The sequence below is a fragment of the Cynocephalus volans genome, chromosome X (assembly GCF_027409185.1).
Source record: "Cynocephalus volans isolate mCynVol1 chromosome X, mCynVol1.pri, whole genome shotgun sequence".
NCBI classification, from domain to species: Eukaryota; Metazoa; Chordata; class Mammalia; order Dermoptera; family Cynocephalidae; genus Cynocephalus; species Cynocephalus volans.
In genome coordinates, this window is record NC_084478.1 from 144,020,141 (window position 1) to 144,041,189 (window position 21,049).

The 21,049-nt window shown below is 36.3% G+C and overlaps 1 protein-coding gene across 1 annotated transcript in view; it reads right to left on the reverse strand.

Moving 5' to 3' along the window:
- Positions 1 to 19,420: 19,420 nt before the first annotated feature.
- The window catches only part of LOC134368434 (olfactory receptor 10A4-like), a 45,294-nt gene continuing 43,665 nt past the window's right edge, over positions 19,421 to 21,049 (reverse strand). Inside the window, exon 2 of the mRNA XM_063084914.1 lies at positions 19,421 to 20,360. Coding sequence (XP_062940984.1) covers positions 19,421 to 20,360 — 940 coding nt within the window. The remainder of the gene's footprint in view (positions 20,361 to 21,049) is intronic.

Consider the following 21,049-nt stretch of genomic DNA (forward strand, 5'->3'; position numbering starts at 1 on the left):
ATGAAAATCGGGAGGTGAATAGATGTGACAGAGACCATATAACCTGCAAAACCAAAAATATTTATTCTCTGATCCTTTGCAGAAAAATAATTTGCCAACACTAATCTAAATAAATTGAAAGACATTTCATACATTTCATGTTCGTGGATTAGAAAACTCAATATTGTCAAGATGGTAATTCTACCCCAATTGATACATACATTTAATGTAATCCCCATCAAGATCCTAGGAGACTTTTTTTTTGTAGAAATTGTCCAATTAATCACAAAAGTTTACATGAAAATGAAAGAACCTAGAATAGCCAATATCAAAACTTCAGGGTCCCTGAGAGATTCTGGGATGGTGAGAGTTCCCTCCTTCTGCAGTAATCAACAGAGTGTTATTGGCACAAAAAGAAGAAAATAGATCAACAAAAGCAAATTGAATATCCAGAAACAAATTCTTACATTTACCATTTTAACAAAGACTCCAAGACAAGTTGACAAGGGAAAGGACAGCCTTTTCAACAATTGGTCCTGGGACAATTATATATCCAAATGCAAACCAAACCAAACCAAACCAAACAAACAAACAAAAAATTAGACACTTATCTCACATCATGCACAAAAATTAACTCAAAGTGCATACTAGACCTAAATTTAAGAGCTAAACCTGCAAAATTTCTAGAATAAAATATGAAAAAATCTTAACATTTTGGGGTTAGACAAAGATTTCTTATATACAACACCAAAGGCGTGATCTATCATTGAAAAATATTTATAAATTGCATTTCATTTAAAATTAACATTTAAGTATCGAAAGACCCATTAAGGAAATGAAAAGACAAATCTGGCCTGGAAGGAAATATTTGAGAATCATATATCCACTAAAACATTTCTACCCAGAATATATAAAGAACTATTATCGCTCAATAATAAAAGCACAAACAACACACTTAAAGACTTAAAGATTTAAATAGACATTTTACTAAAGAAAATAAATAAATGGCTAATAATCACATGAAAAGATGCTCAGTATCATTAATCATTATGGAAATATAAATTATAACCATGATAAAATACCAATGCACACCCTCTGGAATGTCACTTATTAAAAAGATAGACTATAATAATTGTCGGTGTGGACGTGAAAGAATTGGAACACTCATACATTGCTGATGAGAATGCAAAATGATATACCCATTCTGGAAGACAGTCTGGCCGCCTCTGTTACATTTAACTTAAACTTATCATGTGACTACACAATTCCACTCATACGAATCTACCCAAGAGAAAAACATATGTTCAGACAAAGATATATACAGTGATGTTCATAGCAACATTGTTCGTAGTAGCCCCAAACTGGCAACATTCCACATGCCTGTCAACTGGTGAATGGGCAAAAACAAAGTACTTTATTCATACGCTGGAATACTTTTCAGCTCTTAAAGAACTATATGCATATTACACTAAATGAAAGAAGCAAGACAGGAAAGCTATACATATATGAGTAACATTCATATGAAATATCTACTAAAAAGATAAATTTTTACGGACAGAACGCTGGTCGGTGGCTATCTAGGGCTTTAGATGGGAGTTAGGATTAACTATAAACAGACAGAAAGGAATGTTTTAGGGGGAGGAAAATGTTCTAAAACTGGATTGCGTTGATGGCAGCATAACTGTAAATTTAATAAAATAATTGAATTGTTATACTTACAATGGCTGAATTCTATGGTATGTAAATTAAATCTCAATAAAACTGTGAAAAGAAAGGTAACAAGAGGAATTATGAATAACTCTATGCCAACAAATTTGGCAGATTCCTTCAAAATAAATCTTATCAAAACTGATTGAAGATGAAACTGATACAAGAAAACTTGAATTTCCCCAAATCTATTTTAAAAATTGAATTATAAAAAAACTTTCTATAGAGAAACTCCAGGCCCAAATGGTTTCATTGTGAATTCTATCAAAACATTCAAGATTAATATTTACGTACTTTCATATAATAAAAGAAGGCATACATCCAAACTCATTTTATGAGGCCAACATGACTCTAATATCCAAACCAGCAAACATATCACAAATAAATGAAAATAACAGGTAAATATTCCTCATGAATATACACACAAAACTCTTTAACAAAATCCTAATATATTAAATCCAGCAATATACCAGTATAGGGAGGATAATATGAGTATATCATGACAAGTATGTTTTGTCCCAAGAACGCAAAATTTATTTAGCATTCAAAGATCAGCCATTTATTCACTATATTGACAGAAAAAAAGAGAAATATATAATTTCAATAAACACAGAAAGACATTAGGCAAAATTCAACACCAATTCGTTATAAATAAGAAGGAAACTTCCTCAATTTGATAAAGCATATCTATAAAGAACCTATAGCTAGCATCTTGTTCACTGGTGAAATATTGCATACTGTGCCACTAATATCTGGAAGGAGGCAAAGATGCCTGCTCTCATAACTATTATTCTACACTGTCTTGGAGGTCCTAGCCATTGCAATAAGCAAGATAAAATATACAAGGCATGAAGATTGGAAAGTAAGATGCAAAACTATCTCTATTTGCAGGTGATATGATTACTTACATAAAAAATCCTAAGGAATCTACAAAATACCTCAGAACTAATAGGTGAATTTCGCAATGTCACAGGACACAAGGCACAAAGAACAAGATTCAAAAAACAACTGCATTTTAAAATTAAACTCTTTTTCTTGAGACAATAGCAGATTTGCATGAAAGTGTCAGCATAAAATGGAAAGACTCAATGTATACTTTACCAATTTTTCCAAATGGTAACATCTTTCAAAACTTTAAAACAATGTCAAAACCAGGATATTGACATTGATGCAAAACAGTTCTATCTCCACAAGGACTCTGCCTGTTTCCCTTTTATAGCCAAACTCACTTTTTTCCTCCATCTCCCGTATTTAATCCCTGGAAACCACTCATAGTTCTTCATTTCTATAATTCTGCCATTTCAGCAGTGTTCTATAAGTGGAACCACATAATGCGTGACTCTTTGTGATTGGCTTATTTCACTCAGTATAATTTCCTGGATATTTGTCCAAGTTGTTGCATATATCTGTAGTTTTTTCTTTTTGATGCTGAGTAATATTCTATGGTCTGGAGGTACCACAGTTTCTTTATCCATCCACCTGTTAAAGAACATCTGGGTTCTTTTTTTGCCTGTTATAAATAAAGTTGCTGTATTCATGTTTAGGTTTTTGTGTGAACCTAACTTTTTGTTTCTCGGGGATAAATGCCTGAGAATGTAATTGCTGGTTGTGTGGTAGTTGTATGCTGTTTTCACTATTTTTTTATTCCAGCCATTCTGATAGGTGTGTAGTAGTAACTTATTGTGGTTTAATTTGCATTGCCCTAATGGTTAATGACATTTAACATCTTTTCAAGTGTTTGTTACCTCTATATCCTCATTGGCGAAATATCCATTTATGTCTTTTGCACATTATATAATTAGATTGATTTTTTTACTGCTGTGTTTGGGTTTTTTTTTTTAAATTTCTAGATACTTGTTCTTTGTTGGATGGATATGTGGTTTGCAAATTGTTTCTCTCAGTCTGTAGCTTATTTTTCATCCTCTTAACAGTGGCTTTTGCAGAGCAAATTTTTAATTTTGAGATAATCCAATCTGTCAATTTTTCTTTTATGGATCATGTTTTTGGTGTCAAGTCTAAAAGCAACTTGCCTAGCCCTAGATCCTGAAAAGTTTCTCTCACGATTTTTTTTTCTAAAAGCTTTACAGTTCTATATTTAATATTTATACTTATGATCCATATTGAGTTAAGTTTTGTATAAGGTGTGAGGTTTAGGTCAAAGATCATTTTCTTGGCTACAGATGTCCAGTTGCACCATCCCACTTGTCGAAAAGCCTGTCCTTCCTCTATTGAATTTCCTTTGTGCCTTTGTCAAAAATCCGTTGGTATACTTGCACGGATCTATTGCTGGGTTCTCTGTTTTGTTCTGTTGATCTACATACCTATCCCCCTGCAATTTATCAATGTCACAGGATCCCATATTACTATATAAAAATAAGCTGCATTTTTATCTAGCATCAAAAAAAAACTTTGAAAAATTAAATTAAAAATCAATTGTATTTACAATAGTCTCAAAAATTATAAAATACTTAGGAATAAATTTAACAAAAATGTAGACATCTACATGAAAAAGTACAAAAATTCTTATTTATTTATTTATTTTTACTTTAGCATTTACTTGTACGTATTTGTGGGGTACAGCGCGACATGTTGTTTTAGTACTTGCATATACTGCAGAATGATTTGCTTAGGGTAGATAGCATACTTTTGTACCCATTAGTCCACCACCAAAAAAGTGTTAAATAAATAAGATAGGTACACCATGTTCACGGTTTAAGAGACTCTGTTAAGAAATCGTTTCTCCCAATTTAGTTATAGGTTCAACACAATCACAATCAAAATATCAGCAAATTTTGTCATACAAATTGACAGATTAATATGAAAATTCAAAAGACCTGGAAAAACCAAAGCAATGTTGAAAAAGAACATAGTTAAAGGACATATATCACTCGACATAAAGAAAATATTAAGGTAAGTAATTAAGAAAGTGTGATACTCATCTAAAGAATGACAGATATAACTTGGAATAGAACAATCCATAAATAGACTCAAACATATAGTCCTGTGATTTTTGACAAAGGCATCAAAGCAATACAGTGGGGAAAGGAAATATTTTTATTTTGTCTTGTTTTGATTTGCTTTTTAACATATGGTTCTGGAATAACCACACGTACATGTGGGAAAAATGAATCTGAAACATTTTATGACTATATATAGCATTTCCATGTGTAAAAACAATAAATCTCAAACTTTTTGTCATAACACATATAAAAAATTAGTTCTAGATGGGTCATTAGCCTAAATGCAAAGGCAAAATGATAAAGCTTTCAGGAAAAAAAAACATGGGATATCTTTTAGGCAAGGGTTTCTTGTACAGGTCACAGAAAGCAGTAACAGTATAAAATTAAGACAGATTTCATCAAAACTAAAAACTCCTGTTCATCAAAAGACATCATTAAGAATATAAAAGTCACATACTGGGAGAAAATATTTGCAAAATATATATCCAACAAAAGATATAAAAATATCTCCTACAACTCAGCGATGAAAGAATAAAAAATTTTTAATGTACGAATGTTGTACAGCCAGTTTGGAAAACAACTTGATGGTTTCTTATAAAGTTAAACATAGAGTTAGTTACCATATGAGACCCAGCAATCCCACTCCTTGGAATTTACCCAAGTGAATCAAAAACTTATATACACACAAAAAACCTTTTTGTCAAAGGTTGAAGCGGCATTAATTATTTCCCTAAACTGGAAACAACCTAGATCTCTTTCAACAGTTGAATGGATAAACAAACTGTCATGCCATGAAATATTACTCGGCAATCAAAAGGAACAAACAACTGATTCGTGCAACAACATGGATGAATCTTAAATGCATTTTGCTAAGTGAAAGCAGCAAAAGTACAAAGGCTCCATATTGTATGAATCCATTTATATGATATTCTGGAAAAGACAGAAATCAGATCTGTGGTTTTCAGGAATTGAGGGTGAGACAAAAGAACCACACAATAGAATTTTCAGGGTGATGGAAATTTTTTGTGAGGTACTTTAGTTGAGGATACATGACTACGCATTTTTCAAAACCGATAGAACTGTACACCGTGGAAAGTGCCCTACTGTGTGCCGATTTTAAAAAATCAGCCAGGATGTCTGGGGAACCCAGGATGAAATAAAGATGATAGCAAATGTATCTGACTCCATTATGAATATGATATAACTTTACTGAAGGAGGTGGTGAGGAAAGCAGATGACTTCATAACTTCAAAAAACTGGTTTGTCTTGACACTGTTTTAAAGATAAAGAAAAAAAGCTGTACACAAACATCGTATTCTAGTTGATAAATATGTTTCCTACAAGAGTACAGTTTAACAATTCTGAAACTACATTACATGCATATTAGGACTGAAAAAATAAGCAAGTGTATTATAAACCGTAAGAACCAGGTTTCTCTACCAGAGAAAGAAGTAAAGGATAAACAATAAGGGTGTATTAGTTTTCTTTCACTGCCACAACAAATTACCACAAACTTAACAGCTTAAAATAATGCAAATGTATTATCTTACAGTTCTGTAGGCTAGAATTTAAACATGGGTCACAATGGGCTAAAATTATTTTTTTAACATAAATATTTACTTTTTAGAAAACTTTAGTTGACAGATGAATATACATACTTATGCTGTACAATCTGATGCTTCAATGCATATATATGTTGTATAATAATCAGGTCAGGGTAGTTAATGTAAACATCACCTCATGTATTTATCATTTCTTTGTGGTGAAAACATTCAAAACCTTCTCCCCTAGCTATTAGGTAATATACAAAACTTAATGTTAACCATAGTCACCTTACTGTGCAATAGAACATCATATTTTTTTTACAGTAAAGTTCATTGCAGCTTTATTCCGAATAACCCAAATGTCCATTGACAGGGGAATGGTAAACAAGTTGTGGTATATTTATACAATAGAATATTACACAACCACAAAAAAGAGCAAATTTCTGAAACATGCACAATGTGAACCTCACAGTAGTAAATAATCCTAGATGATAGAAGTCAGAATAGTGGTTATCTTGGGGCGAGAATGTGGAAGGGGCACAGAGAACTTTTTCTGGGGAGATGAGAATATTCTGTATCTTGATTTGGGTGGTGGTTATGTAAGTGTATACATAAAAAAACATTCACAGAGATTGTGCATTCACATTGTGCATTTTATTGCATATAAATTAAAAAATATAAAAATATTAAAAAAGAGAAGTTAGAGAAGTGTGAAAAGGTTGGGTTAAATGGAAACTGTCCAACCTGGAGCTAGACTCAGAAATGAGTGCCAGAAAGCCCTGTAAACTGCTTCTCTTGTAGGGGTTTGTTCACCACAGGACCAGGACTTAGACACACCCCTGGTGATGCACATTCTGACCCTGACACCAGCAACAGACCACTGGCCATTGGATCTATGTCAAGCAATGCTTATAAGATAATGGCCTTTCCCACAGTTTGCAGATAAAAATTAAAGTGTCATCATGCTGCATTTCTTTCTGGAGGCTCTAGAGGAGAATCCATTTCCTTGTTTTTTCCAACTTCTAGAGGCCACTCATATTCCTCGGCTCATGGCACCCTTCCTCCATATTCAAATCTGGCAATGTTTTATCTCTCTGTGTCTTCCTCACGTGGTTCCATCTTCCTCTGACTTCCTCTTCAGCCTTTCTCATCTACCTTTAAGGACCTTTGTGATACATTGGGCCCACCCAGATTACTCAAGATAATCTCCATATTTTATGGTCAACTGATCAGAAACCTTAATTCCACCTGCAAATGTAATTCCCTTTTGCCGTATAAGGTAACACATTCATAAGTTTCAGGGATTAGGATGTGAACACATTTGGGGGGCTATTATTCTGCCTACAACAGGAGGAATAATACAATAAACCCTGTAGTGCTGGATTAGTCAGAGATATCAGTATAAACTCATGTTTATTTTAATATATACACAGATGGATACAAAATAAAATATAGATATGTGTGTATATACATAGATTTCCTAGCTCTGTCACCAAGAGGAGATAGAAGCAGTAACAACCTAGTAGCAACAAGCACATCTAGGCCCAGATCTTGGTTTCTAAGTAGTATTCTCCAATAAAATCGGATAAGGCTCTTTGGAGAAATGGATGATTCTAGGGCTGGGACAAGGAATATACAAGACAAACCTGGATTATCTTGTTGTGGCAGAGAGTGCTTAAAAAAGACAAAAACAAAAATACAGCTAAAAGAATAGGGCCATGTTAAAAAGATACTGGACCCAACCTGAAAGAGTCCCTAATGGCCAAAGCTGGGCAAATTGGAGCAACAAACTAAATAATGATAGTATTGTATTTTAAACCAAAGAATAAGTGAGTCCATACTGATATAAACAAATAATTGAATAAATAAATGGGGAAGAAAGGACAACTCTGCCTTATAGAAGCGTTCCAATTAAAAAAGGTAGAAAGAATGAGGGAAATAGAAAATGACCACGAGAATAGTAAAGTAATAATTTCTGCAGGCAAGATCCACTGATGAATGCTAAAGTCAGTGAATAAACTTTAAGGAGAAATGGGATATTTCCATCTCCCTCAAATGTTATACATTTCTGTGTTGTTTTAAAATATATTCACAAATTCTTTGGTACTCCTCTCTTTGAGAAGTGGAGTTTAATTCTCCACTTAAGTGTGGACTAGACTTAATGACTTTCTTCTAACAGAAAGAGTATGAATTGTTATTGAGTACGTTATTGATTCACTATTGAGTAGTGACTATGTGTGTTACTGTGAAGACTAAATTCACAGTAAAAAAACCTAGAAGGCACCACCTTGACATTCTAAAATTACTGACCACTACTCCTCAAAAGTGTCAAGGTTGTGAAAGAAAAGGAAAGACTGAGGAACAGTCTCAGACTGGAGAAGACTAAGAAACAATGACAAGTGAACATGGCACCCTGGATTTGATACTTGACACAAAAAGGATGTCAGTGGAAAAGCTGGTGGAATCTAATAAAGTCTGTAGTTTAATTAGCAGTAAAGTGCCAATGCTAATTTTTGGTAAATATATGTGTCATGGTTATGTAACATGTTAACATTAGAGGAAGCTGGGTAAAATTATACCAAAACTTTCTGTAGTATTCTTGCAACTCTTCTGTGAATTTAAACTTGTTTCAAAATATTTTAAGGGGGCAAAAGATTTGAACAGACATTTCACAAAGGCAAACATATGAATAGCCAATACCCATGAAAAAATACTCAACATCATTAGTCATCAGAGAAAAGCAAATTAAAACCACAATGAGATTCAATATACACCCACCAGAACAGCTAAAATTAAGAAAACTATCAATACCAAATGTGTGCAAGGATGTGGAACAATCAAAATTTTCCTACATTTGGGAGGGAGTTTAAAATGGTACAACGACTTTGGAAAATGTCCCAACAAGTTTTTATCAAACTAAATTACACTATGAGCAAGCAATTGCACTCCTACATATTTAGTCAATTAAAAAGAAAGTATGTCTACATAAAAACTTGTACATGAACATTTATAGAAGAATTAATCATAATAGCAAAAACTGGAAACAGCCCAAAGTGCTATCAATATGGGAATGGATAAACAAACTTTCGTGTATTCATAGAATTTACTACTACTCACAGTAATAAGGAACAAACTATAGACTAGATGGAAAAATATGGATTAACCTCAAAAGTATTATTTTGTGCAAAAGAAACCTCATATATAAAAATGCTCACTGTCTTGTTATATTGATATGAAGTTCCAGAACAGATAAGATTGATCTATTATGGGAAAAAAATCAGAACAGTGCTTGCCTCTGGGGGAATGGGGCAAGGATTGACTGGGTTGGAGAATGAGAAAACTCTGAGATGATGGGAGTGTTCTATATTTTGAAAGGTATTTAGTATACATATGTATGCATTTGTCAAAACTCTATAAATGTGGATTTAAGACTCCTGCATTTCATTGTTTGCAAACTTTACATCAAAAGAAAATCTATAAGCAAATATTTAACTCTAGTTAATGATATAAATTCTGAAGGATTTAGACAGTAGTGTATTGATGGTTGCAATTCACTTTGAGGTGTATCATAACATAAGATGGATTGATGAATGGAGAGAGGGGTAGTTGGACTGATGTATATTTGATAAAGCAAGTACAGCAAAATGTTAATGGCAAAATTTAAGATTTGTATTTATAGGTATTCATTTAAAAATATTTTCAAATTTTCTCTGAAAATTATGAAGATCCTTATAAAAAATTTTTGGAAAAAAACATGCTTACTAAATGAACGATTTCAATGGAACAGAATCCATGGAGTATAAAAGAAATAATAATGTTAAATACCATCATTTTTTTTTAAAAGCAGAGTACATTTTGGGCAGATTAGTATCTAAATAGATTAAAATTAAAAATTTGGCACTTAAAAACTGATCAAGATGGAAACAAGAAAACACAAGCCATGAAATATTTACTAGCTGGATGTCAAAGGCTTGGTGGCCGATTGACCAGAGGGGAGGGGTTTTAAAGATGACAGAAACTTAAATGGTAGCCATAGACATTATGGCCATTAAGCAACATTCAATTGCTACCAAGTTACTGCTGTGTGTGGGCCATCTGACCTATCTTGATAAAGAAATGATTTCATGGGCCAAAAACTGAATGGGCAGAATCAATAAGACAGTGCTGAACTGATAGCAAATATTCAAGAGGCAGAGATGTAGGATGAGAGTAGCACATAAGTGTGTTTTGACAAATGCATACATGTGTATCCTAAATGCCTTTCAAAATATAGAACATTACCACAACAATTCATCGAACTTTCAAAAGGAGAGAACAAACCTAAGGTTACCAGAGATGGGGGGAGGGAGAGAGGGGGTTTGGGAAGGGATAGATTGGGTAAAAGGCATAAAGAAAAATGATGATTTGTAATAATAAATATGCTAATTATATATATATAGAGAGAATATTACCATCATCCCAAAGTTCTCTCATTATCCAACTCATTCAATCCTTGCCCCATTCTCCCAGAGGATGTAGTTGGTTGTTATCACTACCAGGTTTTCAACATCGTGTCTCAGAGTCCCAAAAAGGTCACCAGAAGCATTGCAAAGACTGAAGAAGATTCCCACAGTGTAGAAAAGCAAGTTCATGACACTTATCAGATTTGCCTTTTCCTTACTGGGCATGCTCTAGAGTACTGATCCTCAAAGAGGAGAGTTCTATCCGTTAGGGAGTATTTGGGAAGTTGTGGGCACATTTTTGTTGTCACAGGGCTTGGGAGATGCTAATGACATTTAGTAGGTGGGGACCAGTGGTGGTGGTTGTCCTGAAATGCACAAGAAAATCCCATATAATGAGTAGTTGCCCTGTATCCCACACAGCTTTCAAATATTCCAGGGAACTGAACTTTAATAATATAGGTGAGAAAACCTGTTTACAGTTATCTGAATCTTGTCTTAACAGTAGCTTTTATTCTACTGTTTTCCTGTTTCTCTTCCTTTTATGTTCTCCTTTCTTATATGTATTAGCTCCCAATTCTCTTATTTTTCTTAAATATAAACTTATTTATTACAAGCTGGTACAATCATGTATTTCATTATGTTGTCTGATGTAGTTGTGCCCTTGAATTTATATATTGAAATACATATCATTTCATTGTAAATTAGTTTCCTTTCATCTCTCATTTATATTTCAGTTAGGTGACTGCATTGATCTTTGTTGGAATTTATGTATGTATGTATGCTATATTATCTATGAATTTCATTTCAGGATAGTAAAGGGGGAGTTGCAAAATATTTGTTATTAAGAGGGAGTTATTAGGTCTTATACGAATGAGAACTACTGCTCTAGAGTGAAGAATGAAAGATGAACATGGATAATAGGTAAGGCTTGAGGCTGTTGAAATCCTGGTTCATTATTACCATAGAAGGAGGAACAAATCTTTAGTGTGAGTGAGCCACTGGAGCAGAAAGTTTCTGCTTGAGAAGAGTCACTGCTAGTGTGTGTCAGGCCCTTTTCATCGGCATGTCATTTTATCCTCACAACAATCCTGTAAGAGAGGTTCCAATATTATCCTCTCTTTTCAAATGAGGTAATTGAACTTCAGAAAGATGAAGTCAGTTGCCCAAGTTCTCTTAGTCACTGAGTAGCAGAGCCTAGAGAGAGAGAATCAAGTCCATCTAATACCAACTCTACATGCTCTCTATTATCCTACTCAGCCTCTCCAAAGCAAGGTGGGGAACAAAGTGCCAGACATCCCCATGCTCTACAGAAAATCAGCTTGGGAGGATCCAGGACTGGGGATCTTGCAGCATGTATTGTTTCAAACTGTGCTGAGAAATCAGAAAAAAAAAAAAAACACTGAAGACCCTTGCTCTCAATGAATTTCTAATCTAATATGTATAAGTACGAGGTTAACTCAGAGGAAGAGGAAAAAACGGTGGTAGCTGAAGGAATAGCAAGGACAGTTTGTGTGTGTGTGTGTGTGTGTGTGTGTGTGTGTGTGTGTGTGTGTGTGTGTGTGTGTTCCTACTGTAACCCATGTATGTCAGAAGGAAACCTCAACAAAAATTTACTGAGTGCTTACTCTTTGCATGGCAAAAAGCAGGAAAAGAAATTGAAGACTTAGCGAAGTGCTGGGACAGGGAATCCATTTTTGGGAAGGTGGGATGGAAAAGGGCCAGAGCACAGATGAAAAGGAACACCTCTTTTTCAAAGGCCAGAAACCCACAGGACAAGGGGACTTCAACCTGAAAGAAATGTGGGAGGCAGACCAGGAAGGCATCAGGCAGACCCTCTGTGCAAATGCCAGGATGGGATCACCCTCACCCACTGAGCAAGAGTTGAGAGAGGAGTGGGTAAGTTGAGAGGCTGAGGAGACCAGAAAAGGTTTGAGACATGCTGTGGGCATGAATGCGGCCAAAGAATCAACAATAAATGAATAAAAGATTGTAGAGCTGCCTGCAGGGCTCCGGTGAAGTTAAGCTTACAAGATTTATGCATTTGTTGATTATCCACTTTGTGCGCTACCCATAGTAAATATTCAACCCCAGGCAGCCGTCTCTGCACCTTCCCCACTCTTGGCCCCCCAGCCAATGTTCTGTCTCATTTATTCCTAAGTTGTGAGCAATATGAGCAACAAATTATAAAGACAGAGAATATACACATAGGGTTTGCTGTTATAATCAAAATTTACAACTAAATTAATCTGACACATATTTAATGATATGCATAACTGTTATTGTGTTGGGTGGCAATTAGGCATAAATTGTAAACAGTTCGCATAAATGCCTGTAATTAGAATTACTTCCACACAGTTAAACCAAATTCTTAGTTTCTTTCCTGAGTTTGTCAGCCCTTGTATATCCCTCATCTGCATCTGCGTCAGTAGTGCAGATACCGAGTTGGCGTTAATCATCGCCTTTATCAAGCACCTGTTATTGTTACAGGACAAAATCTGGCATCTTTTTGCTCAACAGCTACCTCTGGTTGCCACCCACAGAGCCCTCTGATCTGAAGTACCCACCAAGAGCCAGCTCTTTTTCATGCTGTCCTCTGCCAACCTCAGAGGGTGTACCCTGTCCCCTTCAGAAGGATTTCAGGTGGGAACAGAAGAGAAAGCCCCTGGTTAGTTAGTGGTGGCAACATAGGGGAAGAAATGGGCTTTAAATCACAATATCTGGGACTCCAGGGACAGGTGGATCATAGGGTGAGGGAAAATGGCTGAATTCAGCACACCTACACCCTGTCCTGGCCCCTGATCCCGTGAAATGACTTATGGTCATCTTCAGAGATGTTGTTAAGGGGATAGATTCGCACTAAAAAGAAAACCCTGCTCCAGCCTAAGCCTCAAAACATTCCTCCCTTCATTCAGTGGAGCCATTGACTGAAATGCCTTTGAACTCCAGACATGTGTTGCTTTTATTTTGCCATTAAAAATAAGTTGTTTAAAAAATTCTGAGGATGCCAGCATATCGACGGGAATACGTGTCAGTAGACTAAGCTTTAGAGTCAGATAAACCTGGATGCCACAGCTTGCTAGCAGTGAAGTTTTGGTATTTACCCTCTCTGTGCCTCAGTCTCCTTGTCTGTAAAATGGTAATAATAATAGTATCTATCTCATAAGGCCATGGTGAAGATTTCATGGGATCATTCACATAAAACATCCATACACTGCCTGGAGTTTAGTAAAATTTAATTAACTTTAGATGAATTTATTATTATGACGGCTATTGTTGCTTTTAGCTGTAGCCTTGGCTTCCTCGTTGCTGTGACTGTCCCTCCACGTGTTTACTTCTGTAGGAAGCAGAACTGCAGGAAATGAATGTATGAAATGCTAGTGGTGAAATCTGGACAGTGAAGTCACAGATGACCTTAAATCAAACCGAACAGCACAGATGGCTCAGGCCCTCATCTATATTCCATATTTGTTAAAGGGAGGTTGGTGCCGACCTGGAACACGGCAAACCTGGCATTTAGAAGAGACTGAAGCCAGAGCAGATAAACAATCATTAGAAACATTTATTCAATCACCAAAAATGTATTAACTGAATCCCCAGTGTTTTGCACTGGGGAGACAGAAGTGATATAGGCAAGATATTTTAGGAGAGGAGAGAGAACATGTGAGTTAACATGTGCAGCAAGTGTGACAAGGATACTAATGGAGAGGTACCCTCCATACAGTGTAGCGCCCAGGATGGATGAAGTACTCTCCTCCACTTGGGAGGTTCAGGGAAGCTTCTCATCAGAGAAACACGTTTTGAAATGAATGTAGAAGTATACTAAACTGTCCATCATATATATATTAAAAATCCAGTGTTGGCCAAGAGGCATTTTCCCATACAGCTGAATTTTCTGAACTTACTTTGTGCTTCCTAAAATGACATGGATTCTATGGCCACAATGTCTGGAACCTCAGTTTTGAAAATTTTATAACTGGAGGGAACTTGACAGCTAGGAAGTGGAGTCACTTAGAGGCATCTGCACTCACCTATCTGGCAGTTGATACTGGTTATTGCTGTCACCCTCTGTTAGAGCCTGGTCATGCTTTATTGGTCAAAGTCACCTTAACCCTTCCATACTCAAAGGTACAGGACATAAATCCCACTTTTCAATGGGAAGAATATCAAAGAACTTGCAGATATGATATAGACCCAATAAGACCTTGTATGGACATCACTTCTATCTCCCCAGCAACTGTCAACTGAAACACCTCCATATGGCATCTCCATGTGACTTGGTTTTCACAGCATGGTGACTTCAGAGTAATCATACTTCTTACATGGTATCATCCGTGCTACAAAAGCAAGTTTACAGCAAACAAGGCAAAAGCTGCATCACTTTTCATGACCCAGCCTCAGAAGCCACTCCCTCCTTCTCAATGCTACTATTGTGCCCAGGATACCCTTTGTCACACTGTATTGGTCCAATCAGTCACTAGCCCTTTCAGGTTCAAAGAAAGAGGACATTGATCCCCACCTATTGATGAGAGGAATACCAAAAAATTTGTGGATATGTTTTAAACTCTCCTTAGCCAACCATCTATGAAATCACAACTGTTGAATACCCACCTATTGACTAACCAGGGGGTAATAATTCCAAAGGCATTTGTTCATTCATTTATTCATCAAAAATGGATTGAGTGCTTACATTGGACTGGCACAGAAGTTCTGGAATACAGACATGAAAACCAAAAATATGCAAATGATTACATAATTACTTTGATATGTAAATTTAGATGAGATGGCCAGGAAATGTCTATCTGATGTCAAATTTAAGTAGAGAGCAGAAGGATAGGAAGGAGCCAATTACATCAAGTTTTGGGGAAGAGTATCCTAAGCAGAGGGAATAGCATGTGCAAACATTCTAAGCCACAAACAGTTTTACAGATGTAAGAAACTGAAAGAAGGTCCAATGTGGCCAGAGCACATGAGAATAATGGTACATGGTGAAGTTGGAGTGGTAGTAGGGGCCAAACTCTTCACAGTTTAGTAGGTACAGCCCCCCTTAGCCTGCCATCTAGTCCTATGAGGGTACTTCACAAAGTTTGTGGAAAAATATATATAAATCTTTCTGTGAACCTTTTCGAGTACTCTCATATTAAGCATCCTCTTCGTTTACCTTCGCATTACTTGTTGTCAGAAATATCTTAGTAAGAAAAACATTGGAATTAAATAAAGAGGGAAGGAAATATGGTTTTTTGCTGAAAGAGTAAGGTGGATCCAGACTGGTTGTATTGTTTGGGCTTCTGTTAAAAGCCAGGTGTTGGAAAGCAGGGTCCAAACTTTCCATAAAGCTACTGGGTCAGCTAGCATATGAAATACCTTGGTGCCCAAATTGTATTTTGTTGGTCAAAGATGATAGTAAACTGAGACCCTGGTGAAACTGAGAGGCCTCAGAGCTTGGACTCCATCTTTTTAGTCTCTGCTTTCAGCTGTCAGACCACTTACCAGTTAGATACCTCCCTGGTTTATACTTGCTTACTATATCGAAGCAGGAAAGGGCCCAATAACATCCAGTAATGATGATGATGATAACTACAAAAATAATGATTAACATATATCGAATACCTCTTATGTGCCAAGAATTTTACATGCATTGTCTCTTTTAATCCTCACAACACCTTGTAAGGTAAGGTAGTAGTAGTATTTCCATTTTACACATGAGAGATTTGAAGATCAGGGAAGCTCAGTTACTTACTTGTCACAGAGCCACGACTCACAAACTCGTCTGTCTAAGGGTTAGCCCACTCTTTTAAGTACTATTGAATACCGTAATTCTACCAGATAGTGACAAATACAATTAAGCACCTGGAAATTTTGCATATGCAGTAACTCTAAAGATGAATCTTTACCTGATTTCCTATTTTTATCCAGATATCTGGCTTCATATAGGCCAAACTGAACTGCATCCTGTGCAAAACTATCTACCCTTTCTCAAGGCATTGCCTTCATATCCTAATTAAGGCATTTCTCAAACAATTTCTTATTTGCATTCTGATTTAAGAATCAAGTCTTGAAATTTACACAAACCACCATTTTGAGCTTTGGTTATCCTTGAAGAGCATGGCATGTAATCAGCCTGCTTAAATACTTTGAATTAAGTTATATGCAGAGAACAGCTTGCCTTTTAATAGATTTCCTTACCTGGTCTCAGTGGGGCCTTGTCTCACGTACTGAAAAAAAGAAACCCAATTAGCTCTAATTTATGCTCTCCATGGACGTGTTGCGTTCTCATTGGCAGATGGCAGCTGGTGTTGTAGAAGAAGCAATGACTCTTAAATATTCCAGGTAAAGTTATCTTTCCCCCTTCTTTACCACACTAGTTTTTTCCCAGTGCGTCATGCAACACACGTATCTCCAAGACCCATAACTCTAGAGTTATGAAATATGAGTATTAGAAATTGATGATCTCCTCAACAGAGGCCAGTCCTATCCCCAGAAGTTCAAGCCACTCGATCTTTTCTTGGCTTTGTTTAGTTGAACAGACATTTACTGGGTGCAGACTCTATGTCTGAGACTGTAGGTGGTCCACTGGTTAGACTAGAGAGTTTTCAAGGTAAATTCACCTGAACCTTATCCTTTTTGTGCCCAGAGGAGTGCTATGAACATAGGTGTTTATACTTAATTTTATATTTAACATATTCATATGTTAAATGTTTATTTAACAAATAAGTTAAAGATGAATGAATGAATGAATGATTTAGGCTGCCTTTTCAAGAGCTCAAAGCCATGCTGGTCCCTGACCCTAAGAGGAAATGCTCAAGATTCTCCACAAATTCTACTGTCAAATTTGCCCCAACATAAATCTCATACTTCTAGAACTGGAACTATCCTGAAGGCATTATGTAGTTCGGCCTCTACTTTAGGCAGGTGAACAACTACCCTGTAGGATCAATAGCAGCATGAATTCATTATTAAGTGGAGAGGCAGATACATATACAAACAGTTATTGTACGATGTAATCATTGCTAAAATAGAAATATGTGCAAAGTGCTTTAGTAGCACAGAAAAAAAGAGAGCCTAACTTTAGAGGGGTGGTGAAGGATCAGGGAGTGTTTTACAGAGTTTGTGACATTTGGGATTTAATATTTGAAGGATGAAAGGAGGAGTGAGGCAGAGGTAAAAGTGGAAACAGCATGTGCAAAGTGATGGAGTCACAAAGAATACGAGACCTTTATTCTCTTCCTAATTAGGGATCCTTGTGGCAGAGGCTGATTAAACACCACAGGGATGTGCACATATTTCTGTTATAGGAAGATCACTCTGGTGATAGTGTAAGAAAGAGCCTAGGAAACCATTCTCACTTCATGCGAGCTCCTTGCTAGCCTTTATGGTTGTATTACAATGGTGTAATGAGAAGAGCATCAGACATAAAGCTTGTACTTGTCCCCCTAGGGTTTTCCATTCTAGAAATGGGAACACACCAAGTTGATGGTAATTGTTATGCTTGGTGGATGTTGAGCTATCCTATCATGGATGATGGTAACAAGTGTTAAGTCAAACATCTATGCTAGACACATTATTTTGGTATTTAGGGCACTATAGGGGAAGTACAGAAGTACTAAGTGACAAGATTTCCACTCTCAGAGAGCTTATAACTTGCCTGTGATAGAAAAGAAGCCTGCCAAGTGTCTAGAAGTGCTTCCATGCTGGTATATAAAAGTGGGCTGTCTAACATTTCCATTGTTTGCATAATTTACAATGATTTGTTTAATTCTGATGACTTTTCATAAGTAATTTGTTTACATGATCCCCATCTCAAAAGGTACACCTCCTCTCCATTTAGTTTCTTTACCAAGAGGCAACCAATACACCCAGTTCATATGGATCTTTCCAGAACAGTCTATGCATCTATAGTTAAGTATAAATATATTTCCTTTACCTTTTCTGCACAAAAGGTGCCATACTATACACATCGCACTACATCTTATTCTTTTGCACGCACAGTATATCATGGAAATCTTACCATATCAGCATATGCAGAAATGATTCTTTTTTGTTGTTTATTTTTGTTTGCTTATGGATGTATTGTAGTCCATTGGGTGGATGTGCTTTAATTTATTAAACCAGTTAGGTTGCTTTTAATCTTTTGTTTTTACAAATTAATCCAGAATAAAAAACTAAAACTAAATTTTAATCCCTAGACATTTTTATCTCATGCATTTTTATCAAGACTTTAGCTGCTCTGTACTGGCCAAGCACCAAAACGACGACAACAACAACAGAACTTCAGATGGGGAAAGGAGAGAGACTAGGATTTAAATTTGAAATTGCACTACATTACTTTTTTCCTTCTTCTTGCCTCCTACCTTACCCATGCTCCCCTAAGGAAAGTCATCTGCGGTAATGTCTTCTGTAGTCTAAGAAAATTGTTTGGGCACCCTCAGACTTTGGGTTTCTCTCAGTTGGTGGAAAGACCATGGGTTTGGTGCTAGGCAAGTCTTGGGTTCAAATTCAAATTCTGGTTTAATTACTGTCTAGCTTGATGGTCTTGAGCAAGTGCATTAGTCTTTGAGTCCCGGTTGTGATATCTGTAAAACATAGACAATGACAGTAGCTACCTCACATCGTTGCTGTGAGGATGTAGCACAACAGTCCGTGCAAAGGACTTATCATAGTGCCTGGCATGGAAAACTCATCAATTTCACAGTAACTATTACTATAGAAAGATTTCCACTTTGTTGAGGTTTTCAGAAAGTGCCAAAGCAACTAGAAAATTCAAACTTTCTTTTGACCAGGTCTACATCCCTCATTGCACCAATTTTCTCAGAGCTACCTTCACATCCTTGTTCCTTAGGGTATAAATGACAGGGTTGAGGGCAGGGGTAAGCACTGTATACAGAAGGGAAAGCAACTTTAATAAGTCTTCATACTGAGGCCCTGATGGGAAGCCATAGACAATGCCCAGTGTCACATAATAGAGACTGACCACTGTCAGGTGAGAGGAACAGGTAGCGAAGGCCCGCTGCTTCCCTGTGGCAGAAGGAATCCTCAGAATGGTGGAAATGATGTGAGTATAAGAAGCCAGGGTCAGCAGGAAAGGGCCAAGGGCAAATAAAGAAGTGCATATAAAAGAGGTCATCTCAGCTATTTGAGTATCAGTGCAGGCCAGTTTCATGATGGGCTTCAAATCACAGAAGAAGTGGTCAATCTCATTGGAGGAACAGAATGTTAAACGAAAAGTGAGAACCATGAGAAGGATGGGTGCCAGAAATCCACCCACCCAGGAGGCAGCAGCTAGCTGTAAGCAGCCCCAGTGGTCCATGATGGTGAAGTAGTGCAATGGGTTACAGATGGCTATATAGCGGTCATAAGACATTACAGCCAGGAAAAAGCATTCTGTAGCCACCAAGGAGGCAAAAAAATAAAACTGGCAAGCACAGGTTAGGAAAGAAATAGGCACATGAGCTGATAACAGTGTTCTCAGCATCATGGGCTCAATGGTAGTGGTATAGCCAATCTCTAGGAAGGAGAAGTGCCCAAGAAAGAAATACATGGGTGTGTGAAGGGAGCGATCAATTGATACCACAGTTAGGATCACAATGTTGCCCATAAGAGTCACTATATAGACAGCCAGAAATATCCCAAAAAGAAGAAATTGAAGGCCATGGAGATCCCCAAAACCCAAAAGGATAATTTCTGAAATTTGAGTCTTATTTTCTTCTTCAGTGATAGCCCATGATTTGGATCTAAAAATAAATAAATAAAAACTTGAAGAATACCATTGATCAAATGCTATTTTTAGAAAAAAATCAAACTTCTTAGAGATTTCATACATACTAAGCATAATTGGCTTCTTTCTGGAAGTTCAGGATTCTTAAAACTTAATTAATACATTTGACCACAGTCCTCCAGGGGCCATTTGGAAAGTTAATCCATGACTTCAATTATCCCATCATGTTTAGAATATATAGGCTCTTGAAATTGTGACTATGACACATAAATATGCATTTTTTTTCTAATTTTTTTTTTGAAAAATAGGGGGAAAATGTTCAATTCTTAGAGATCTTACTCTGGTTGTTTCTACTGGTGCTGGTGGTGTTATTATCAACAATAAGTATTCCTAGTTGCTTATGTGTAAATTGCATAAGATCTATAATCAAATCTGTTTCCTGTTTAATACTAATTAAATTACATGTATTGTATTTCATCATGACAAAGGATGTCTAATTCTTAAAATTTATTTGATAGTAAGTTCTCTAAACTTAAGTAGAGGAGGCATAGTGGAGCAGGGCTGAAATAGTGGTGATGAGGAGATGGTACAGAATAGTGAAAAGAGACAAGCCTGAATTAAAATCCCAGCTCTGCCATTTTCTGGTTGTATGCCTCACAGCAAGTCACATTGCTTCTCTGACAGTTTCTTCATCTACAGAATAGC